This window comes from Amblyomma americanum, chromosome 3 (genome assembly GCF_052857255.1).
Source record: "Amblyomma americanum isolate KBUSLIRL-KWMA chromosome 3, ASM5285725v1, whole genome shotgun sequence".
Lineage (NCBI taxonomy): Eukaryota > Metazoa > Arthropoda > Arachnida > Ixodida > Ixodidae > Amblyomma > Amblyomma americanum.
Genome location: NC_135499.1, coordinates 224,017,189 through 224,040,948, shown reverse-complemented (window position 1 = coordinate 224,040,948; position 23,760 = coordinate 224,017,189). Strand labels below are relative to the sequence as shown.

The 23,760-nt window shown below is 49.8% G+C and overlaps 2 protein-coding genes across 2 annotated transcripts; both read right to left on the bottom strand.

Annotated features, from left to right (window-relative positions):
- Positions 1 to 10,790: 10,790 nt before the first annotated feature.
- On the bottom strand, positions 10,791 to 12,866 carry LOC144123653 (ATP-binding cassette sub-family A member 17-like). Its single transcript, XM_077656449.1, has 2 exons — positions 12,662 to 12,866; positions 10,791 to 11,191 (listed from the first exon to the last, which is right to left on the bottom strand). The coding sequence occupies exons 1-2, from the start codon at positions 12,833 to 12,835 to the stop codon at positions 10,970 to 10,972; spliced, it is 396 nt and encodes a 131-aa protein (XP_077512575.1). The 5' UTR covers positions 12,836 to 12,866; the 3' UTR covers positions 10,791 to 10,969.
- A 3,203-nt stretch (positions 12,867 to 16,069) lies between these two features.
- On the bottom strand, positions 16,070 to 23,619 carry LOC144124393 (phospholipid-transporting ATPase ABCA3-like). Its single transcript, XM_077657020.1, has 5 exons — positions 23,327 to 23,619; positions 22,122 to 22,305; positions 21,194 to 21,381; positions 19,046 to 19,219; positions 16,070 to 16,115 (listed from the first exon to the last, which is right to left on the bottom strand). The coding sequence occupies exons 1-5, from the start codon at positions 23,587 to 23,589 to the stop codon at positions 16,070 to 16,072; spliced, it is 855 nt and encodes a 284-aa protein (XP_077513146.1). The 5' UTR covers positions 23,590 to 23,619.
- Positions 23,620 to 23,760: the final 141 nt, after the last annotated feature.

The following is a 23,760-nucleotide window of genomic DNA, read 5'->3' as shown; positions in this document are numbered from 1 at the left end:
AAAGCAAACGACTTCCTTGAAACCAAGATTCTATCAAGAAAAAAATATAAACAAAAAACACTTCGTCTGCATTACAAGCGAGAAAAGGGGGAGCGTGTTGGAAAAAAGTGCCAAAAAATTGGTAGCATCGCGCATGGAAGCCACAAAAGTAGTTTAAGTGCCGCACAATCTCCAAAAGACATTTACTTTTAGTCTTCGTTTCATTGTCCCAAAACGAACAGGACGGAGTTTCTCCGCATCAATTAATGGCTCCCACAAAGACGACCTCAGAACGCAATTAGTCACGCTCATTCATCATCCTCTGGGGACCTTAATTACTTTGCTCAGCGAGCTTCGGAATTTTATGAACTGTCGAAATTTTGTTCAAAAGGAGGCAGTCAGTGTAAAATAAAAAGAAGTGACGTAAGCAGGAAAGTTGGAATCAGCCCTTGTCAAGTGACCTAAAGTGTCAGAACTTCCTCTTATTACGGCAAAATCTTTCCCTAGGAGATGTCAGCAGTCTCGTATGCATGGGTAATGAGGGAATTGAATGGCAGCAGTGGAGGAGATGCACAGCCGTCTCCTCCAACCTCCTGCGTTGTGGGCCTGGCTAGTGGCTCGTACTAGCTGAGTGACCAGTTCGCTTCGGGGACCCTGGCGTATGATATCCTCGACGTTGAAGCGGCGGCACAGTAAAGATTTTGTTCCTCTCGCTTCGGTGTGCATTTCTTTTTTCCAGGTGCTTTCGTGGTGCAGACTGCGAGGTGGTGTAGTCTGTTCGCACCTACAGGTGAATTTCTCACGACTTCACACGGCTTCGGCCTCGTAGTATGTCGTCAAACGAAACTCCTCGCGTTTTTCCGCAAGAGTTTTGCCGCATTGTCCTAGCAGATTGCGATGTCACGACTCAGCCGGCTAAGAGACGGGGCGCTTTTTGCACGCCCTTCAGCGCCGTCTAAAAAAAAAGAGGAGGGACTTTATCCTTCTTGCTGGAGCGTCTTCCAGCGCCCACTGGGGTATTAATTAACCAGGGATTTTTCATACCTGCTGGACAGTACAATGCTCTGCAGCTACGTGCGACGACTTTGCTTAGGGCGACTTCAAAGGGGCGGAGAGGACAACTCCCTCCTATTTACCTCCTTGGTAAAAATCCTATTATACGGCTCCACCTGGATATGTTGATCTCTATCCAGCAGCAAAAGATATTTATTGCATAGAAAATTGGGTTAAAAATACTCCCGCTCTCGGTTGAAACTAATGACGTCCACACCAAACATGGCTCCGTGAATAGCGTTTGGAAGTGAACGGCGGTGTAGCCTAGCCTCGGGGATTCCGTTTAAAAACTGTCGCTACGCACCGAAGTTTGCTTGCAAAAATAACCAAGGGTGGCGTCACCTACAGTTACCTTTTTGAACCCTTTCTAAATTATAAAACCTTCGCTTTCGGTGAGAATGGCGTCTGCGTAGTTAAAACGCGATAATCTATCGATCCAACCTGTCTTCAGTTTCTCGTTAATGAAAGACGCGCCGCGGTGGCTCAGCGCGGCTTTGGCGTTGAGTTGCTCATCCCAAGGTCGTGAGTTGGACGCTTGCCGCACCGGCCATATTTCTACGGAAACAAAGTACAAAAACTCCCGTGTGCTGAGCGATGTAACCCGGAGCACTCCACAACTGCGACCCTCATAGTCTGAGTCGCTTCGGGGCGTTGAAATCCCGCCATCCAGAATCCGATCGTTCAACGGAATCGCCCTGCACTTTTCGGTCCCCGGATGGGCGAAAAGCTCAGTGGCACAGGTCCGTACTCACGAGTCAGCCAAGGTGCCTTTCTTCGGTACCACATCGCGGTTGGAGGGAAGGCCAAGAGAGGAGCATTTTAAACAATGCCTGCGTGAGCTTGCCGAAAGGGTTTCCGAAATTATAATCCACCGAGCTCTAACATGCGAATGCTCCCAGACCTCTCGCTCTCCCCTCCCTCGCCTATGAAAGGGTCACACCAAAGTCGACGTCAGGTGTAGATCCCCTCTGCAGCCGGATACCTACTGGCGGTAGAATGGCTACAAGCTTTCCCCTGGCCTGGTGCTCAGTTCCTCTGGGTGAGAAGCTTGGAAAATGGGTTTTTGATTTCAGGAAAAAATACCTCGGGCCATGACCCTCGTGCGCCATGAAGTCAATCATCATCAAAAGCCAGCTTTTTATCGGACAGGGCAGCTCGAGCAGTGCGGCTTGAATCTAGCGATTTGTTCGTACGTCACGCAAGACACGTGCCTTTCTTTTTTCAGTAATCACTCTATTCTCAAGGGGAATCATGTAGCTTGTTGTAAAAGGACAGGTTCCAGGGAGCAAGGCAATACATTTTTTTTTTCACGGGCGTTTTCGACATTCTTTGCTTGCTCGCCTATCCTAGCGTTAACGTTAGCATTTCTTTTCTGCTGTGGTAGCTGTCGCAGTCTATTGCACCGCAAAAACTCGTGCTTTCCCGCGGATAACACCTGATCGCCTGCAGGCTAACAACAATGTCATCCAGGCTGGACGGCTCGCTCTCGACCACGTTGGCTGCAGCGTAAGTAGCGTGTTTTACTTTTCGCTTGCATCGAAACGCAGCCGCCGAAGCAGGGATTCGATCCTGCGTCCCCTGGCTCTGCAGCCGAACGTTACAACCAGTGCTGTACTGTGCCTATGCCAGACTCTGCGCGTCTGTGTATGGGTTCTAAGTTGTTGGAAGTGGTCGCAAGGGAAGTGCGCGGCGTTTGAAGGTCACCGGGACCTTGCCGTGAAAAAAAAAAAAAACGGACAATGGAGGGGTTTGAGAAGGACAGAGACGAAAAAAAAGAGTAAATGACGATGCTTACGATATTTCACGCTGAATTTCGTGAGTTAGGTGACCAGCTTAACGCTGTCAGTCTTTATTAACAATATTTTCGCGGCTTACAGAAAGCGTTAGACAGGAGATGGGCCGAAGAATTGGTTTGGTTTTAAGGGCGTTAACGTCCCAAAACGATTCAGGCTATGAGGGGCACCGTAGTGGAGAGCTCCGGGTAATTTCTACCACCTTTCGACATCGCAAAGTACACGGGCATCTAACACTTCGCCTCTACCTAATTGCGACCGCCGCGGCCGATCGAACCCGCGTCGTTCGGACCGAGCACCGTAAACACTGAGCCACCGCGGCAGCAGGACAGAAGAATAGGTGAACGTAAAAAGAATACACAAGAATAAAAATGCATATCAGCTCGCGTTTTAACAAACAATTGAAGAACGCAAAATCGCATTTAAAACTGCGTTAGAGTATACCTGTGCCAATTCACTTGTGAAGCACGCACAACATGTTGGTGCACGAGAATGAAACTATGAGCTGCCGAACAGCGCTAGCTCACTTTACCCTGTGACGCAGGGGCGTTCCGTGCAATGTTTGTTTGCGCGCAGCACTAAAACGGATTCGACCAAGCTCGGCTCCGTTGCGGCACGCTTGAGAAGAGAACCGTGGGTGAGTAAGGTGAATTACTACTGCGCCGCTTGACATGCGGAATCGGCGGAAAGAAGACGCAAGACAAGACGTAGAAGCATCGCATTCACCACCACCGGAGTCTTACGACTGATTTATTTCCACCACGTTCAGCAGACATAAAGACACTCACTCGCGCACATGCCGTTTTTGGTTGCTACAAAAAAAGGAAAGGAAATGAATAATAAAATTGTCATTCAGTGCCAGTAAAAAGAACTTTCTCCTGGCAATAGCTACTCGTGAATCCCGGTATGCCAGACGCCAGATACTCCTTAATAAGATCGATATGACCCACCCAACTCGCCCTTATCTCGTCACTCTCCCCTGCCGATAATGCTAGTCCAGTGAAACCAAGGCTATAGCAGCGGTAGTGTGCTCCCCGCGCGCGATATTAAACGTTGCGACGCTCCCTCAGCATTTCGGTCAAGCATCGTCCAGTTTGTCCAACGAACACCTTACCACATGATGATGGGACTGAGCACGCAACCCCTATACTTCTCACTGGCTGAACATCGCGTAGTGTTTCATATTACAGACGCCACGTTCGCGTTGCAGAGATGCGGGCAACACAGGCCTGGAGCCTGGAATGGCGCAGGCAGCGGTATAAACATTATACTTGCACCGTATAGCTTTGGGCAGCTCTCTTCAACCGACGAGAGATTTTGTGGAAGAATGGGGTCACCTGTAATATTATTTTCGCCCTGTTCAAACTGACGCGCGCTTCGCTGATAGCTTCCCTATTTGTCCGAGCCCTCTTGGACGCAACCTGCATGGCTATGCTGGCGAGATGAAACCAACCTTTTCAGTCCACTGTCACGCACCGGGAACGAAGAAATGCCTTCCTGCTATGCGGGACGTCGTTCGCATGAAGCCTGACCACGTAGCAATTGAAGCAGATTTGCAAAAACGCTCTATGCCAACACGCTTTAAGAAGACAGCACGTGCAAAGATATTGAGCGGGTGTTTACCTTCGCGGTAATGCGAATTTCAGCGACAGCCTGGGCGGTGCGCGATGCTGGTGAGAGTCGGAGTGTTTAGTAGTAAAAAGTAGGGTGTGCAGTAGATGTCTGGTTCGGGACCGTATCTGGGACGTAGCTAGGAATTTCGGCTTTTGAATGAGGATAGTTTAGATTAGTTATAAAAGTTGGCCGTGACACGAGGCACATGCAGGCAGACGTCGCCTAAATACCTACTGACGTTAATACTTCATGCGAATGACCACACACGCTGCAAAGGCACATACGCGCTATCATTCGTGGCCAAAAATGCATCGGCCCATTGCGAAAAGTCTGGAAAGACGAGCTCTGCCGCTCCGTCCATAGCACTGTTACGGGTAGCGTCACAAAGGCGCTAGTCTTTTCGAAATGCAGATTCCACAAAAGAATTTGTAAACTTCACAGGGGAACATAGTCCTCGACTGCATTTAAAGTTCATTCCAGTGAAATTCCTGCAAATTAATAAGCTGAAGAAACCATTACCGCCACTTTGTGCGCGGGTTGTGCCACTTTCGTCCGAACTGAAGGCCTTCCTGTGCCTACGTCGAATCTATACCGAAGACTCTGTTGTGGCGGGTTTCTGAGCAGAGGTTGGCTAATTGCACTCCAAAGTGCTCGACATTTGAAAGAAACAATTCTATACATCTCGACCCGTCCCCGTGAAAGAGTGCCTGTTCGAACGATGTCTTCTCCCCGCCATTTAAGGTCCAGCGAGGAAACCCAATTAACCATATAGGTGAGGGACGCACTCCTACAACTGCGCCGACTTCGACTGCTTAACACGCCGCTTGTACCCGTAATTGAAGGACACGGGGCGGACAAAAGTTTCTTCCATGAAGACTCGTCTAGAGCTCGTCCAGATTAATGCAGATTTTAGCTATCCAGTGAAAAGGCGGTCATAAATTTTCGACTCTCCTAAGGCCCGCCCATCGTCCGGTAATTAAAAGATTCCGCCCTCACGCTCAAGTTGCGACGGTTCCTTAATTTATCGCTCAGCTAATCCGCGGCACGCCTATTCTTAAAGGGCAACTGCACCACTTTTTCAGAATTCCTCGATATTCAATATGGATTCAAATCTATAGGCTGCAAGTAAAGCACGCATTTTTCCCACTAGCGGTTAGGATGATGACGTAATTGCCAATTGAAGCTCATGCTTTACCTCACAGCGTCAAAAAAAAAATGCGGAGAAGCTCGCTGATGACGCTGATGACGGGCGCGAAGGTTTCAAATTTCCTCTCTATTCGCCGAAACCCTGCCGCGAGTCGTCAGATGTCGCCAAACAACGCTCCGAGGGCTGAGCATTCTGTGGCGATTTTTTCCCATTGAAACTAAGTGCATTTTCGTCGCAAGTGTACTGACACCTTAGATGACGTCGTCATGTGCCTGCCACTCAGCGGTGTGCGCTGCAGAGAAGCCTGGAAGCCATCGTGGTTTCGATCGGCGATTACGTCACCATAATTTAAATGCTAGTCCAAAAAGACTTCGCGTGCTTTGCCTCCAATTTTGGCACATTAGACTCCTTTAAGCTCGTCGAATTCTAAATCCTGTGCAGTTGGCCTTTAAGGTTTACTTAGGTCGCTGACTATAGCGCACGGCGGAACTTGATTGCTGCGTCGATGACAGTTGGCGTCGTGTGAAGAATACTAGTGTGTATATGTCTACTTGCGGCATGCATTTCTAACTAGACAATAGGAATTCACAGTTACATTACCCTGAAGAATAGTCTGTGCATTGTAATGCAGCCCTTCAGTAGTGACATGAGCGCACCATGCCGATTTTTGCACCCGTTTCTCCCCCTCAACTTTTCAGCTTTCTTTTTAATCTTCTCCGCACTTCATTTGCCAATGACATGAGGCTATGTTGCACTGCCATTCATTTCCAAACGATGATCACGAAATTACTTATTGTGTTGACGTCACGAGGCTTGCACTGATATCGGAAGCATAAAAAATGCGTTCATAAGTAATAAAAAGGTCTTTTGCAGCCGAATGCCCATGACCTTAACCAGAAAGAGCTATTGAATCGATTTTCGCTGTACAGTCAAGCACAACTTGGGTCTGCAGTGAAGCTCTGCCCGCAGTCATGACAGCCACCCACTGTTCAGCAGCGACAATGAAATAGTCCGCTGTGAAAGCTTTCCGTGTTGCCTATAAACAAGCAGCTAATCACTAAGCACAATTATGGGAACAAAAATTTTGATGCCTCTGACTCATTTGATAAAGTGAAAATGCTGCTATCATTTACCGCTGTTGCTGGGTGCACTAATACCGCACTTGATGGTATATGGTGGGCCATGGGTCGTTGTTGTCAAAAGCAGTCTCTATAAAGTCGCATATCCCATTATTAGAACAAAAAGGTGTTGTAGTCGCGTTCGGAGTCCCTCAATTTTGCGTTTCTCCTGCTGCAGCTGTCAGCCAGGAGAGCGCTAGCGCCTTCGTTTCCCGCACCGGGTGTACTGAGTGTACGGCTCCCCCCGTCCACCGCCTCGGCAGTCTTATCTCCCCTCAAAGCGCAATGCTCGGATGTCGCCGTCGAGCCTTCGGGCCTTAGTGCCCTTTTCTTATTTCCAAAATTTTCTCCCTCTTTCCGAGCTCTCTGCAGAAGTCAAGCGACCTTTCGCCATTTCATTCGCGCCCCGATACTCGCAACCGTCTCTAAAATGGCGGCAGCAAATGATTGCTCGGCGAGTTTCGTGCTCCGTCGCGTCTTTCGCGCCGACGTCGTTAGCCACGCCGCTCTTCAGCGAAGCGTGCGTTCAGTGCACGCTCGCCTTTTGTCTTTTTAGCTCTCCCAGCGCCAGTTCCTATAGCAACGAGGCTCTGAACAAAAACGCGCACAATGTGGTCGCGGAAGCGCAGTCTAGTTTGCCTTGCTCGCTGGGGCCCACCCATGCAGTCAAGACTCTGATGCTAAAAGTAAGCATCTGGGGGCGGGGGAGGGTTCACAGAAGCTTTCGCTCGCCTACGCACCCTATCTGCAAGCACTTTTTGGACCTTACGATGTAGCTCGACAACGCACACAAGCGCAACAGCAGCGTAAACAGTACACCGCAGTGGCATCACCTAGCGTTGGAAATATAATTATTTCGAAAGAGCGACACGTCTCGTCAGGATCAAGGAATTCGCCAAACTAAATGACAGGGGGTGTAATTTCAGGCCTAACTTGTGATGAGGCGAAGGCAGAGCCCTATCCGCCGTTTATAGGCAGTGAACGCGTACTCAAGAGCGCACTAACCACGACGAACACGATCTGAAGCGGGAGGTCCTAGTTCTGAAGGGCGTCACAACTTTGTCAATATGATTCGCTTGGCGCACGCAGAACAATCTTTGCTAAACTGAACAATAACTTTCGTCATCCAAATGTATGCAATAGCTGGATCTGAAACAGCCTGTGGCGCATGCGCAGTGCGAGGCACAGTATTTATTGGCACGCGGAATGGCGTTGCGCAGCTAATATTTTTCATTCGGTCTTGCACATTACGGATGGACCTTTCACGTAAAACGAAAGGAGCTCGGCATCCTCCTCGAGTTCTCGCACAGATTCAACTTCGATGGCCGCTCTGGCTTTCGCGTTTCCGTTTCACCTCTTACTGGCAGTTCGCTGGCGTAAGACCCTCCTGAAGCACGCCTCAACCGTAGTCTATTTTGTTAAACAGTTACTGTCAAGGGCATAAAAAACTACAAGACGCGCGGACCACGTCTTAAACGCATAGCTCGAGAACACGTCTTCGGAGCAGAAAGTCGGACTCTGCCTTCTCTAGAATGTGCTATATGTGGAACAGACGCAAAGACATTCGTTTGCAGAGAACCCGTAGCTGTACCGCTGGACAGCCAATCGCGCGTCAGGGGACTTTAGCCCCCATCGGGGAGGTCTCGGTGAAACGCTCTGAACGGCCTAATGAGTGCTGCAAGGCCAGTTCGCGACAAGGACCCGGAGAACGGCCACGGTCTCTTGATACTTGACTTCGTTGCCTCCATTAGCTGCATTGATAAAATGCTTTTTTCCTCATCACTTGTTCACCGGTCTCTCTTTGCCCATGTCTTGAGTCGCACTGACAATGCTTTCGGGTCGGCAGATTGAGACGGACGTTGGGGCACATCGATCGGTCTCCCTGTGTCCCTGGCACCCGCTCGGTCGCTCCAGGCAAAGGTTTGCTCCGTTTTCTTGCTGGGTGGGCCGAGATGTGGCTGTCAGGCGCTAAATGTGTGTAGGTGAGGCGGCAGAAAGTTTAAGAAGTTAGCGGAGATACGGTGGCCGCAGCTGGCAAAGGAGGGGGTTCATTTAAGAGACATGGCAGAGGCCTTTGTCATGCAGTGGGTGTAGTCAGGCTGATGATGACGACGACGACGTCGATGATGATTATGATGATGATGATGCGCTTGTGCCACCTCTATCGGCATTTTTATGGCATGGCAAGTGCAAACTCGAAAAAAAGGACCTGCGGGAACAAAGTACCGGCATGAACAAGGGGAATGTTGAGGAAAAGCAGGTCAATGAGAAGCACGACGTTACGAGAGGGCATGCATATTCCATCTGCTAGGATGAACATGAGCTGACTGGATAGCGAGACAACGCAGAAAAATTTTTGATGAGACAGCAGCTCTGGTATTACTTGGCTCGTTACCTCGCCGTCGTTAGATAGTAGTGGCAGGGCACGCGAATGACGTAATCAACCCTCCTGAAAGCGTCACCGCCGCAGTCGAGAGAAGGAAACACTGCTCCTCGCACTGCGGAAAGTGACTCGACCCCTCCGAGAAGGGAAAGTCGACTTCCGCGATGAATGCAAACAGATTTTGGGGTGCCCCACTTCCTCCCTGGGAAGGCTATACAGTACCCGCTCAGCCGGATAACAAAGCAGGCCACGCACAAAATGGGAGCGGCAGGCCTCCCCCACCGCATGCCTGACTTGTGGTACATTTAAACAGTGGCGCCCAAGTACTCAGCGGCAACGAAGCACCGTAACGATGCCACGAACCGTTTGCAGACGAGTTTCCCAACGAGGACATACTACTGCGATCACAAGGCCATGGTACTGTCCATCAACTTGGACCCCGCCGGAACCCTTGGAAGAAGACGACAAAGATGCAACGCACTTCCGGTACCCGTCGGACGACGACTACGACGTCCCCCCCCCCCCCCCCCCCCCCCCCGAATATTGGATTGAGCTCGCCTACGAACCAGATCAAGAAATGTAGTGTCAACACCATGGTGGTGCCACTCGGAAAAGCACTGCCATCGCTTGGCAACTTGGTTTGATCATGTGAAAAGTGGTGTAATCGAGAAAAAAAACACTCGGCGCATTATGGGTCAAACAATAATGAGAACTCGGCTAGAGATCGCAATATGTCCGGTATGTAGTCAGCAGCATTAAGCTCGCAAATATGACTCGGAAGCGCTAAGCTCGCAACATTTCGCCGCAACACTAACCTCATCGACACATTCGGCGACAAGCAATGCTTTAGCATTTACACATAACTATTGCTTATGTGCACCTTTTTTTTTGCTTTTTTCGCCCCGTGAAACCGCATTGCGTAGACTTTTGTCCATGACTGAGTGCTGCAGCGTCTCGTGAGAGCCATCGATTTTTACTCTGCTCTGATCGTGACCTTCTTTTATCTCCTCTTCCCGTCCCCCAGAGCAGAGTAGCAGGACAGATATTTTTCAGGCCAACCTCTCTGCCTTTCCTATCAATAAACCCCCTCTCTCTCTCTACTCTGCTCTGTTTGGCCCCCAGTAAACGAATATATGCTGTGCAAGCTTTGGCTGGCTCCTTAACCGCAGAAGGATGATGTTGAAATGCAGTCGTCCTGTATACGTCGCTCTAGTCATGGCATGTTCCCACATGCACACTTACCTTTAAAGCAACTGCATCCTTTCGCGCTAATGGTCCAACGCACATGACATTAAGAAGGTTAATGCATTTAATCTAACGTGTTAGGTTACGACAGGGCAGTCTATAGTGGAACAAGACGTGTTGGTAGTGAAGCTCGTGGTTCCCTTTTTAGGACGCACTGGCATGCTCTGTCTCCTACCCCACAGTTCGATATACATCTCGGCGCGCTCAATCGTGGCCTAGGATCGAAACGAGATCATTCTATTTCAATTCCATTTTGTACTCTTTTCCTCCCTACGTCATTTGGTGAAGGAATACCACGCAGAGCGTCGCGTTACATCAAAGCATACTTTCACGCAGAAGGCTGGCAGAACCACCGGCACGGCCTTCATTTCACATTATGCTCGCTTACTTTATTTCGTGACATTTTCGAGGCAAGTGTTTTCGCGTCCTATGGATGGTAAACAGAAAAAGCGGGGGCTGCCTGCGGAAAAATGGACGCGCGCCAACCCGAATTCCGCTCATCTCTGAATGCATGCAAGCGTGTAAGCGCCTGGATTGTAGGCGTCCACCCATGAATCGTCATGTGCTGGGCGACGAGATAGTCCAGGAGAGAAAAGCGCCGGAGGAAGGGGGCGCCACCGAAGCAGGAGGTGGGGGACTACTGCTGCTTGGGCGGAGGCGGGGACACGGGCTGGCTTCCGGAGAGCGCGGGTCGCACGGCTCCCTTGTGCAGTCCCCGCGCGATGTCCACGAAGATCTCCTCCAGGCTGCAGTCGGAGACAAAGGCGTGCTCGAAGGTGTAGTGCCGCTGCAGCTCGTTCACGCGGGCGAACACCTCGCTCCAGCGGAGTTTCTGCCACAGGTGGAACTTGAACACGCCCTGCGGTGTCCACCAACGCCCGCTGCTAATAAGCGCCGCTCCAACGAACCGCGGCTAAGTCGGGGAAGCGGCGCGGCTCCATTATCATTGATACGGGCACCCATGTCTTTCCGACCTTCAGCTTGAAATTGGCGTATTGTTTTCTGATCTCGTGCAAGGCAGATGCTTCGTGTGAGACACACGAAACCATTGCTCATCCCGGCAGAAACAGAAAACCTAAATGTGGCTCCTTTCTGAAAAATTGCAGTCGGGTACCTCTGACCCATGTTTGCTGGCTATTCTAATGCTCCACATTCGAACGCTGGCTTCTGAAGAAAGCATGAAAAAATTTTGCAGAGCTAAGCTTAGCGGCTTATTGCGTTAATGAGAGACAGCTGTTATAGTTTAGCTTTAGCAATTTAGTTCTGCATTTGGACGCGGAATCTACATCGTCAGCGGCAAAAGAAAGCCTAGCTGCGGTCATGCGTATCAGCCACCCGCCTGGGCTCCCGACATCTCTCTTACCCCCCGTTCTTGCCCTCTGCTCTCCACTACGGCGTCCCTCATAAGCACGTCGCTTCCGGACATTCAAACTCCATGTACCACACCATATACTACCTAAAAGTCGTTCTCTAAACAGCCATAGAAGCAGGGAAATCTGTTGCTTTTCTGCGCACCGAGCCGACACTCAGTGCATGATGCGCGTCCGCGGTGACGTTTTGCAATGCCCTACGACGACCAGGTCACACTGCCTGCGCTATCTCGGTCCATATTCATTTGCTTCGTATCTTTAAAAAATGATGACTATGTAGTCATAACCCGGAATTCTGGACACGATGGAAAGTTGGAAGTTAAGCGCTCCGTCCTATCTGCATGTTTTTCCCGATTGTGTTCGCGCTGCTGATACAACATGCGCATTTTCAACTGGAAATTGTTTATGAACGCAATTTTTTTATACACCGTAAGATCCGACCATAACAATCGGTATATTCGCAGATATCCCCTCGGCAGGTTCGCGTTTTTTTTTGCTATTAAACTGTTCACTATCGTCAAAAACATTCCCCATTGGTTTTCTATGGCTTTCTTTACTAGTCGAAGGGAATCATGGCCATGCTTTAAAAGATATATTTTGCTACGCATCGGAAGAATAAATCATTAGCTTCAATATTTTCATCACAGTAACGTGCAATATTCCACAGTCGCCTCACAATGAAAATTGGTATCCAGGAATCCCGGACATGTGCCGATGAATATCTTCGCAATTTAATTGGAAAATGCTTGTTATTTAGGTAACTAGTTGGCACAAATTTCAAATAGCTGCACGTCTGCCGCAGCTGAGATTGTGTCACTGAAAATGTCCTATGTCGTCCTCCCTATCCTTAGGAATTTTAGAGTGTTTTTTGTGAGAAACCTGAACAAGAGCTATTGTTAAGGACCTGAAGCCACCGGGAGGTTCAGCGCCAAGCTTATGAAGTACCGAACAGTGCTCACCTCGGTGTAGTCCTTAAGGGTTGCCCCAGCAAAGGCCTTGGCGATGGCCTTCTGCACCTCCTTCTCGCGCGACCTCTCCTTGGGGGTCAGCCGAAGCACGAGGGTGTAGCCACGGCCGAAGCGGTCCTTCAGGCGCTGCAAGCTGCCCAGGCACTGGAGCTGGCCCTCGGACATGATGCCGATGCGGTGGCACACGGACTCGCAATCTTCCATACTGCGATGCACATTACGCGGCGTGTTTAATAAGTGGCAGCGCCGCTTATCGCTTTATGCGGTCAAAAACCGTCGTACGAGCTTTGTTTCCTTTTCTTTCTTTTTTTACTGCGAAAGCAGTACGTGTGTCACAATCCGAAAATGTCGGCGTCTGTCTGCAGCCTCGGAGAGTGAAGTCTCTACCCTCCAGAAGGACCATCCACCAGCCACCTTCTCACCCGAACCCCGCAACCTTTCACTCTCCAGAGGCGCCGTCCACCAGCCACATTAACCACACTACTCTACCCTGCGCAAGTCCTCTACCCAGTAGCGGAAGGAAAAAGTGACGGCGAAAACGAATTCAAAGGCGCAATGTGAAAGCATTCCGCACCAGGTCCTGATCCTAACTACATTCTAAAGTACTGCGCAGTGCATATTAGTCCCTTTTTGTTTACTTTATTCGACAAGTCACTACAGACCGCGAAGCTACCTAAAGTTTGGAAAATAGCCAATGTCACACCAGTTAACAAAAAAGGTGATCGCAGCCAGGTCTCCAATTACCGCCCCATATCTTTGACATCTGTTTGCAGCAAAAAAAAAAAAAAACAACCCTGGAGCACATAATCTATCCTGGACTTGTAAAACACCTTCAAGATAACAATTTTTTTATTAAAGCATCAGCAGTACGGTGTTCGATCAGGGCTGTCATGTGCAACGCAGCTAACTGAGTTCATTCATGACATTGCATCCGGGATAAACAACTGTTTTCAGATAGACGCTATTTTTCTAGATTTTAAGAAGGCTTTTATGTTGTGCCGCAGCACCTTCTTCTGCAAAAAATATCATGCCTTGACCTTCATGACTACCTTCATGACTTCATGAGAACTGTGATGCCGTGTATAGAAGGTACTCTCGTGAGTGTAGCTTTATCACTGAACTACTGTGGTCCCTATGCATTCCCGCGCTCCTCGATTGGGTTAAAAGTCGAAAAAAGAAAAATCCACTGGCAGGTAAAGTTAGCTACATTGGTACTGTGGTGTTCCTACGTATGTTGATTTGGTGTTGTCCAAAGGTCCTAAGTTTTGCACGGAACCTGAGGATTTCCCGGTAGAGCTGTTGTCGCTTGTCAAAAATATCGCTAGACGTGCCGCAGAGGAGGAAAAAAGGCTGGTGTATTTCAGAAGGTGTAAATTCCCTTCTGACGAAGCGGCCGCAACAGAAGCTAAAACTTGATGTCAAAAAGACTGTTGAGTACCTTAAACAGAATGATCTTGCCTTAATGATCTCTGATAAAGAGGGTAGTTTTGCTGTTCTGCCCAATTCGGTTTATCGTCAAAAAGCGAGTGAAGCAGTTTCAAAAAACTTCTCCCCCTCGAAGTTTAGCGCCGCTAAGCTGAAGAAACTAGCGATAGGTTTATGTGAAAGATGTAATCTGGAGAGGCTACGTTCGACTGTCAAGGGCGCGTCCAGCGGAGCACTTAGCATTTTCTTTTCTGCAAAAAACCCACTAACAAGATGTTCCTATTAGAGCCATTGTATCTAAACGTGATACGTGGCAGGGGGCAGTCTCGAAGTTTCTTCAGAAACACCTACGCATGTTCAGCTTTGAGGACCCGTTCTTGGTTAAGAATTCTGAAGAGCTCATCATATTTCTTAGTGACCAGGAAAGCACAGGTGAATCGTTGTTTCCTTTTTCAATTGACGTTGTTGGCCTTTTTTATTCCACACCACAAGACAAACTGCTTTGTGCTCTTAAGGATACCATAGATGACTACGGCTCTGTGGCTTTTCAAAACGCATGTGGCATGAGTGTGGATGACTTTGTAGAAATGCTCCGTTTTTATCTTGCATCGACCATAGTTAATTCTGAGGGAAAGGATTTCATTCAGAAGCATGGTGTTTGCATCGGTGCATGTATTGCCCCTTTGTTAAGCGACATCTTTTTATCATATTGTGACAAGCGAATCGCTGCAAACCTTGACACAGCCCACCCGGCTAAGATTTTTAGATATGTAGACGATTATGCCATTTTCTTGAAAGGCGTATCTCGAGAAGGGGCCATTACAGTAGTGAACCAAATTCTTCAAATCTTCAGTGAGTGTGTCTTTGGGTTGAGCTTCACCTATGAGTTGCCGTCGCAGGGATGCTTGCAGTTTTTGGACATCTGTATTGTTGAGAGTACTAGTGGAACCCAGGTGTGCTGGAGGTACCAGCCTCGCTCAAAAAAAGGAATTTGAAACCACCAGTCAGCTCATTCAAAGCTTATAAAAAGGGGAATAGCCAAACACTGCCTGCGCTCCGCTCTTGATAAGTCTTGCCCATATTAAATGCAGAACAGCGTGCAATTTCAGTTACAACGCCTGAATAGTGCGAGTTTCTCTTGTGAGCTGGTCACTTCGGTGATAGAAGCCCTTGCCAAGGAAGCTCGATGCCCACCGAAGCACTGCCTAAGGGAAGAACCGCACCGCCGGAGACCCGTGGCTATGCCGTACTTCCACCAGATTTCACAACGCCTCAAAAGAGTGGCCATGAAACGTGAGTTCCCGGTGGTCTTCACGGCGCCCAAGAAGCTTTCAGGCATGTGCAATATGGTGCAGGGAAATGGAGAAAAGAACGGGTGCCGCACTAAGCACGTAGACAGGTTCGTTCCCTGCAAAACAGGGGTGGTGTACCGAATACCCCTCACAGGTGGGAATTGTGACATAGGGCAAACTGGACGTTGCCTGAATGTTAGGCTTCAGGAGCACCGCGCAGCCGTTGAATCATTGGCAGGGGGCGGTGAACTGGCGAAACATTGTCGCCATTGCCGTAACTGCACGCCGACGTTCCGAGACACATTTTCCCTGAAAAAAAATTACCGACCCAGCTAAGCAGGGAAATTTTTGAAGCCTACAGCATTAGAAAAGAAAATGACCGTTGCATAAGCATCACTTCCGTATCCTTATCCAAGAAGGAATTCAACCATCTTGATGCTAGCTTGTGCCACGCGCGCCCGCATGCCAGTGTCACGTGATGGTGTCTGCTGTCTATCAGGTGTGATTAAGAATATTGTATATATGTGGTTTTCCGTGTAGTAAAACTCAGTTGAAGTTCCGCGTTGTGTCTTGTGCATTCTTCTCTTCGTCCTTCGTCGTTTTGCGCGGTTGCAGTATGCACTCCCCAGTCACCTCCCCACCGCTCCCGCTTATGTAGAGAGCTGCCCACCCAACCACCCACTCAGAGGCAGGGCGAGTACATCGAGTTGATCAGGGTAAGAATGGAACTGTAGAAAAAAAAAGGATATGATTGTTCTGATAATTTGTCGAGCCTGCGAGCTGAGAAGACTGACGCCGTCAGGGGGTCGAGAAATTCCGGCGCGCAAGCGGGGATACGTGGCATTACAACAAGGCTCTCAACGAGGAGGAAATATGTATACATGTGTGCAACGCGAACAGAGGTTTGGTAAAAGCACCGCCGGCACATTTGTTGCAGGAAGTATGTATTAATTTTTAAAATATCGAAGTGAGCAACCGCGGTAGAGTTTCGGAGGCAGTTAAGGTGGAATAAGACAACGAACCATGGAGCAGTTTAGGCCGTGGCCCACGTTCGGAGAATGTCCAATTTCTGCTTTCCAAATACTGCCCTCAAATTAATGAACATTTTCGCGTGATCAAGCACAATATCACAAATTGCTTTTACATCGTCAACTTTCACCGGTTGTTTGCATTGGACCATTTCCGGTGCAATTAATTACCATGCAACCATGGTATCAGATTGTATTTTAACGTTTCACGACAACTGGAGCTACTTGAAATTTAGGGAAAATTTTTTAGTAATTTTGTGGGAATAGTATGCACGCTCTGCAGTGCAACGGCACTCTTCTCACTGCCAATACCTCTTGGCGGAGAGCCAAGGGCATCACGAACTGAAGGGCCGGCCTTCAGATCAAGCCACCGTAGTCGCCCCTACGAAATGACTTAATATCGGGGCCTTGGCCTGTCATGGTTTACCACCCTCAGCACCCACCCGATTTCACTGGGACACGCGGAAAGGCATAAGCGCTACTAGAAGCAAGGTTGAAGTTTGAGGCTCCACGACATAAAAAAATCGAGTTTTTGCTTGCACCTTACGTAAATCAGTGACCTCGAAGGCGGAACAAGGGGCTTGCGAAGTGTTCCGATTGCATGCCCATATCTTTCATAATCTCCCCCCTTTTGTAGGTGCACTTTCGACGAGAGCAAAGCTTAATGGGTATACATGTGGCCCGCAGTCGGTTTGGCTGGAGCTTTGGTTATGAACACATTTCTGACCAGGTACACCTACACTCTAGCGAGTTCCTACCCACGGCACCGATTACGCTTGAAGCAAGGAAGCATGGACGGAGCGGTCAAGAAGCTGAGTACAACCATTGTCCGTAAAGTTTCGAGACTGATTTATGTTCTCTAGAAATGATTCCCCAAAACAAAAGTTGGCGCGTACGTGTAGCGGCATCTTTTCGAGCTAACCTGAGCTATTTGTCAATTGCTGTGGCAGCCGCTAGATGGCACTACATGTAGAAAAATACGCCGTCACTAGTCGTCTGCGCATTCTACTGTGAGTGAATGTGGAGAGATGGACGCCCATCTCGAACAGCGTGTAGACACAAAATTCTGTGTGAAGCTTGAGAAGACAGCCGCACAGACGTCTGAGCTCCTTCGTGACGCTTACGGCAACCAGACATTATCGCGGGCGTGAGTTTTCGAGTGGCACAAGAGGTTCGTTTCGGGGAGAACGTCGGTGGAAGACGACACAATGCAAGGACGCCCTTCAACCTCACGGAATGAAAACAACGTGGCTCGGATCAGGGAAATTGGACAGCAAGACCACACCATTACAGTCCGCAAGCTATCAGAAGCTCTCGACATTAGCAAGGCAACATGCCACCAAATTCAAATTTTGCATGAGAAATTGAGGAAACGAAAGCTGAATGCCAGACTTTTGCCTCACTCCCTCACAGAGGACCAGAAGGACACGCGGGCATCAGTGAGCGCTGATTTGCTCTCCGAGGCAGACAAGGATGCTGCGTTCGTCGACGCAATCATTGCTGAAGACGAAACATGGTGTTTCCAATACGATCCTCAAACAAATAGGTAGAGCGCCGAATGGCGGTCCAAAAGCTCTCCGGCGCCGAGAAAGGTCCGGCGACAGAAGACCCAAACAAAGACGATGCTGATAGCTTTTTTTTCCGATGCCAGACGTGTCGTACGCCACGAGTTCATCCCACAAGGGCAGACGGTGAATCAGGAGTTTTATATATGCATGCTCCAACACATGCGTGATGCACTGCGACGCCGTCGCCCTGACTAATGGACATCTGGACAATGGAGCCTTCTCCATGATAACGCAAGGCCGCGCACTGCTCTCAGCGTGACAAAATTTCTCGACAAGCACAGCATTACTGCACTTCCCCATCCGCCATACTCGCCTGACCTCTCCCCTTTCGATTTTTTCCTGTTTCCTCGTGTAAAGAGAGCCCTAGAAGGTCGCTGGATGGGGAGTGTGGAGGCCATTCAAGACGCCACGACAAAGGAGCTGACAGCCCTGCCAAAAGGAGCGTTTTCCAACTGTTTCCAAGACCTCAAGAAGCGTTGGAAGCTGGATATAGACTGAAAAGGAGACTAATTAGAAGGGGTGCTCCACAAATGATTTGAATGTTAAACGCATTTTTTTAACGGACTCAGTCTCGAAACTTTACGGACAAAGGTAGTATGTTGGATTAGAACGGGAAACTTGGAACTAGTCTGAAATCAATGGCACGGCTGGGCAGTGTGTGCCACACGCAAGGAAGGGAGGAAATTCACTTAAACTGAGTTTAATTGAAATAAAAGCGCTGACGATTCCAACTCCGAAAGCCGCAACGCACACTGAATAGCGATGAATGCACTGCCCTGGAAGGTGGTTGCGACGTCCCATCACCATAGGTTTCACTCAGTGCTTTGCGCAGAGCTCGCAATTCTCGATCTCGCAAAGAAAACCAGTACTGCAGGAAGGCAGACCTGCCGCTGTTGAGGGAGAAGCGATTCGATTTCGCAATGCATTGCTTACGAGTGCGAAATAGTGCGCAAACCTTGCCTCATACTGAAAACCGCACTTCTATCTCGGAAAGCTCTGAAACTGCATCCGACTTGCGCACTGCCGCCGGATGCAGTCTGTATTTTCTGTTTAGTTGGGTACCTGTGCGAGGTGAGCACGACCGCTATCCCGGAGTAGGCCATGATGTCGGCCAGAGCGGCGAAGATGCGCGCCTTGGCGACCACGTCCACGCCAGCCGTAGGCTCGTCCAGGAACACCAGCCTCGGCAGGCCGATCAGGGCGGCAGCGATGGACAGCTTCCGCTTGCCGCCGCCGCTGCACAGCAGCAAGGAGGGCTTCGTTCAAAGCTTCAGAGCCTGCCGACAGTGCCTTCTTCACTGGTGTCAAATATTACCCACTAAGCACTGCTAACAGCAGAGGCCGCAAAATCCGCGCCAGTCAAAACTCGGAAATTGGAATAATTAAGAACTTGCGCGTGTTTTATTCGCTCACGTGTAGCAGATAAAGGTGCCGTAATGTACATATTGTAGAGAATTAGGTCAAACATAACAGGAGAAAATTGCCGCGGCGGTGGCTAAGTGGCTATGGGGCTCGGCTGCTGACCCAAAAGAGGCGGGTTCGATCCCGGCCGCGGCGGTCGAATTTAGATGGAGGCGAAATGCTAGAGGCCAGTATACTGTGCGATGCCAGTGCACGTTAAAGAACCCCAGGAGGTCGAAATTTCCGGAGCCCTCCACTACGGCGTCCCTCATAGCCTGAGTCGCTTTGGGACGTTAAACCCCATAAACAAAACCAAACAAGAGAAAATCCAAACCATGGTTAATCAAAGAACGTTGCCATTGCGTTTACAAGAGTTCTGTAAATATAACCTGCCGCTTAATTCGGAACGACCCAGAATCGGCGGCAAGCCCAGTATAAATGTTATGATTCGTTATGAAGGCTGAGACAGAAGAAGACTAAAAGCGTTTACGCTAGACTCAACGGAAGCTGTGCCCCATATATACTACGTGTGGTGCAGACTGGTGACGTTGCGTTTTCTCAGGCTGGGCCTGTATTTTTTACCGCACAGTGCATGCATTACAACGAGTGCATGGGCCACGCAGCTCCAGCTGAGATTCGCGATTTATATCGCATTGCGTAGTAGTAGTAGCAAAATACGTTTTATCGGAACAGAGACGTTTGGGGCAAACAGGCCCCTGGGCCCCCGCACGGCCCCACTACGCTCGTACGTTCATGTTCGGGCAGTCCACAACGTCGGCAGCCCGGTCGGCGACAGTCTTCTGCCGGACCGGGCCGCGTATTACCAAGCCATATCCAGTGGTCAGGGTCGATCACACGGCACCCTCATCAATAAACATCACATATATTTTCAGACATACGCTCTTAAACTCAGCACTATTATGATGGCGCCACTTGCTCAGCGCGCGAGAAAACTCACAAGTTAGTGGTGCTGCACACATGCTAGTGCAGTGACGTATGTGCGGCGTATCTTTTAGCAGTGGCCGCGCAGGCGCGTAACTACAAGCGCCTCTCTTATGAAGAGACAGCCCAAAGGTAGCGAGCACCACGAGCAACGAGTTCAAACCACAATTACAGGGAAGTTTAACGGTGAGATATGATAGCATTTCCTAGCAGAGATAGGAAAAGTGAGTGCGCACTTGAGGAAAGCTCACGAGATTCGTTGGGCGTATCAGCGACCGTGGCAGAAACCGCAGAATGCATCTGTACCTAGAATGCCATACGGTGCATCGCCGAGAAACTGCATACTTAGTTTTGTGAAAATAGAGCTCTTTGACGGGATCCAACCTCAGCGAAGAAAATTGTGTGAAGCTTGACCTTGAGGGCGACCCATGCGACCGGAGTTGGTTACTGGCCTTGCTGGTATATGGCGCCATGGGGCCTGTTTCGCCATCGCAGGCATTAATGGCAGCAGCTCACGCGGCGTTGTCGCCTCCAGCATGTGCCACCAGGACTGCACGTGCACCTCTTGGGCATTCGCGCCGCGCGCTGGCTTCGCACACCTCGACACTCCAAAGATGCTATTGTCGACGCATGCGCCTCTCTGGTGGCAGCGCAGCGGCAAGAACTCTTTCTCAAATGGTTCCGGTACCAGGCTAAACCCATTCTTTCGCACGTCTGCTCGGTTTAAATACATTCAAAGCCTAGCGATTTTTTAAAGTCCCTCCTTTCGCTAGAATACAATATGCGACAGAGGGACCCTCGCGGCAGCGTTCGGCGAGTTTCATTGCAGACATGCTCGCACGGCACTTCATTGTTTCGCACACTTGCCTGTAGGTGCCGCAGAGCCTGTTAGCGTCCTCCTCGAGACCCACCAAGTGGATGAAGCCCTCTACGAGTGACTTCACGTCCTTGGAAGGCACGCCGCGCAGCCGAGCGAACAGCCGCAGGAACTCGCACGCCGTGAGGCTGTCTACGAGGCCTCCGTACTGCATGCAGTAGCCTAGTCGAGCTTGCCACTGCATGCACCAGATGGCGTCGCCGTCGATGAGGCTGGTGAAATCGACTATTGCCCCAGCTCATCATCATCATCATCATCATCATCATCATCATCATCATCATCATCATCATCATCATAATCCTTACTACACCCACCGCAGGGCAAAGGCCTCTCCCATGTCTCTCCAATTAACCCTATCCTTTGCCCCAGTTAAGGTTGTATATCTTCACGCGATAATAAATGTTCATGTATATGTATGCTTGTTTACCGTGTCTCTCATCATCCTAAATGCGAATTTGGAAGAGCGACAAAAAAACAGACATTCCCGTCTTTTATGCAACTGCCAGAAACCACCAAAAACAATCAAGCTTCCCGCCCTTCGAATTAACGCGCTCACATCGCACTACCTGCCACGCTAGCAGTGCTCGGAGGAAAAAAAAATCCTCAAGGAAAATGCTGCAGCGCCGTCGGCCAAATTTGCTTTCAGGAGATGTTTCCAACAGTGGCAATTAGCGTAGAGGCCCGGATGCACCCCGTGCAAGGGATCGCTAGTGATCCGCGTGCTATGAAGTTCTGTTTTTGGATGCGAGCTTTAATAAGTGAATCAGGTACACAGCAAACTGATACAGACTGCGTGAAGCGTCTGGCGACGAAAGACGTATAGACATATGGATGGTCCAGCCGTTTTCCTTGTTTCTGTCTGGTCGCGTCACCGCTGCCGAATACTTCACCTAGAGAAACAAAAGGGGGGGGGGGCACCTTTCGTGGTTCCCTGGAGAGCACTAGGTCGTCCATATAGGCGTCGCCGCGCGTGGGAGGCAGGAGTGCTGTGAGCATTTGGAACGTGCTGGTCTTGCCGGATCCGTTGACGCCCAGCAAGCCTAGGCACTCCTGCGGCTGCACGGTGAATGATAGGCCGCGTACCGCGTGGAGCGAGCCGTACCTGTGCGCGAAGCGAACCCTTTGAAATGACGAACGAAACGACCACCGCGCGAACAAACGTCCAAAACCAAGCAACCTAGGCCCAGACATGAGTCCAAATAGGAGGTTCTTCCTTGCTACCCCTCAAGCGCACTTGACGCATCGTTTCCGCAAGGTAAGTACTTTAACATACTACATGACCTTGCCACCTTTACAATTCTGCTTCTCCCGACTGCTCACATAAAGTTGATATTAATTAACGTTCGATACATGAGCATAAGCGGTGGCTACTGTAGGGTACTCCAACAGCAAAAATATTCAGGGTTTTCTTGTTCTAAGGCGACCATTCTCGTTAAACTGTAGCAAGCCCTAAGACGGGTAATTACTCTACAGTGACAGCTGTGTGCGGGAGACTTCCTATAGTAAACGACGTTGCCTTCGGAGCGCCGTAAGAGAATACCAGCTATCCCCAAGATGTAGAAGGTATGCTGACTCGGGACTCTCGTCATCCCTGATCGTGTAAGCAACGTAGACTATACCCGAAGGGGCGAGGTGCTGGTATCGACGTCCGTCCTTGGCCTCGCTGGATGCAGTTTTCTTGAAGCACCAAATTACCGCAGGACTGCCAATGTCCCCTTTGAGCACAGTTATTACTGCATGCCGCCTGTCCGTCAATGCGGCAGGCTGGGACACACTTTTTTTGTTTCTTTTTTTAATCCCAATATAATCTATGACCTTCAATAGGCCCGACCGAGTAGTCTCAACCCAGCCACGGAGACCTAAGCTCGCAGTTTCCAGACTTCTTGGTCACTTTAGTTTCGCGAAGAGGCCAAGAAAAGGAGTAGCCTTGTTCAGAAATTTTTGAGGCATTTGCAGCACTTGTAAACCGCAAAGCCTCTGTGTATGGTAACAGCTTTCTGAGGTTTCTAATTCGCCTTTCTAAGCGGCTCGTGATACTGAACAGCCTCGGAAAAAAAGGACCCAGGGGCTCTGTTAGAACGAAGCCCTATTACGGAGTAGCTTGTAGAAACGACGTCCCTCACCACTTGTGCAGGTTCTCGGCAAGCAGGGCACGCTCACGAAATAGCTTCGAGCCGCGCAGGCGCTGCACCTCCTCGCGTTCCCGACGCACGTCTTCGTCCAGCTTGGACGAAGGGGCGGCGGGGGAGCTGGCCGAAGCCGACGGTCGGATGAAGTGGTGGCCCGAGTCCCAGTAGCCGAGCAGGCAGAACAGCAGCACGGCCTCCATGAGCATGATGAGCAGCTCGTAGCCGACGCCGTTCACGTCGAGGATGATGGGGTGCATCGGCCGCCAGCTGCTTTCGTTCGCTTCTGCGCCGCAGGGAGCGCAAGCGTCGCAGTTGCTGTAGCCGACTTAATTCGTCTTTGGCGAGAAGCTGCAGCGGCTGCCGAAGCTCTAGCTCTACATTAAATTGTCGCTCTGAGCTCAATAAAAAATTGAAAATTGTTTTTTGGT

Excerpts from the sequence above, each read along its gene's own strand:
- LOC144123653 (XM_077656449.1), bottom strand. The coding sequence starts at position 12,835 with ATGTCCGAGGGCCAGCTCCAGTGCCTGGGCAGCTTGCAGCGCCTGAAG. Across the intron at positions 11,192-12,661 it reads CCCTTAAGGACTACACCGAG|GGCGTGTTCAAGTTCCACCT; the intron begins GTGAGCACTGTT and ends TGGACACCGCAG.
- LOC144124393 (XM_077657020.1), bottom strand. The coding sequence starts at position 23,589 with ATGCACCCCATCATCCTCGACGTGAACGGCGTCGGCTACGAGCTGCTC. Across the intron at positions 22,306-23,326 it reads GCCGAGAACCTGCACAAGTG|GTACGGCTCGCTCCACGCGG; the intron begins GTGAGGGACGTC and ends CTTCGCGCACAG. Across the intron at positions 19,220-21,193 it reads AGGCTCTGCGGCACCTACAG|CGGCGGCGGCAAGCGGAAGC; the intron begins GCAAGTGTGCGA and ends GCTGCTGTGCAG.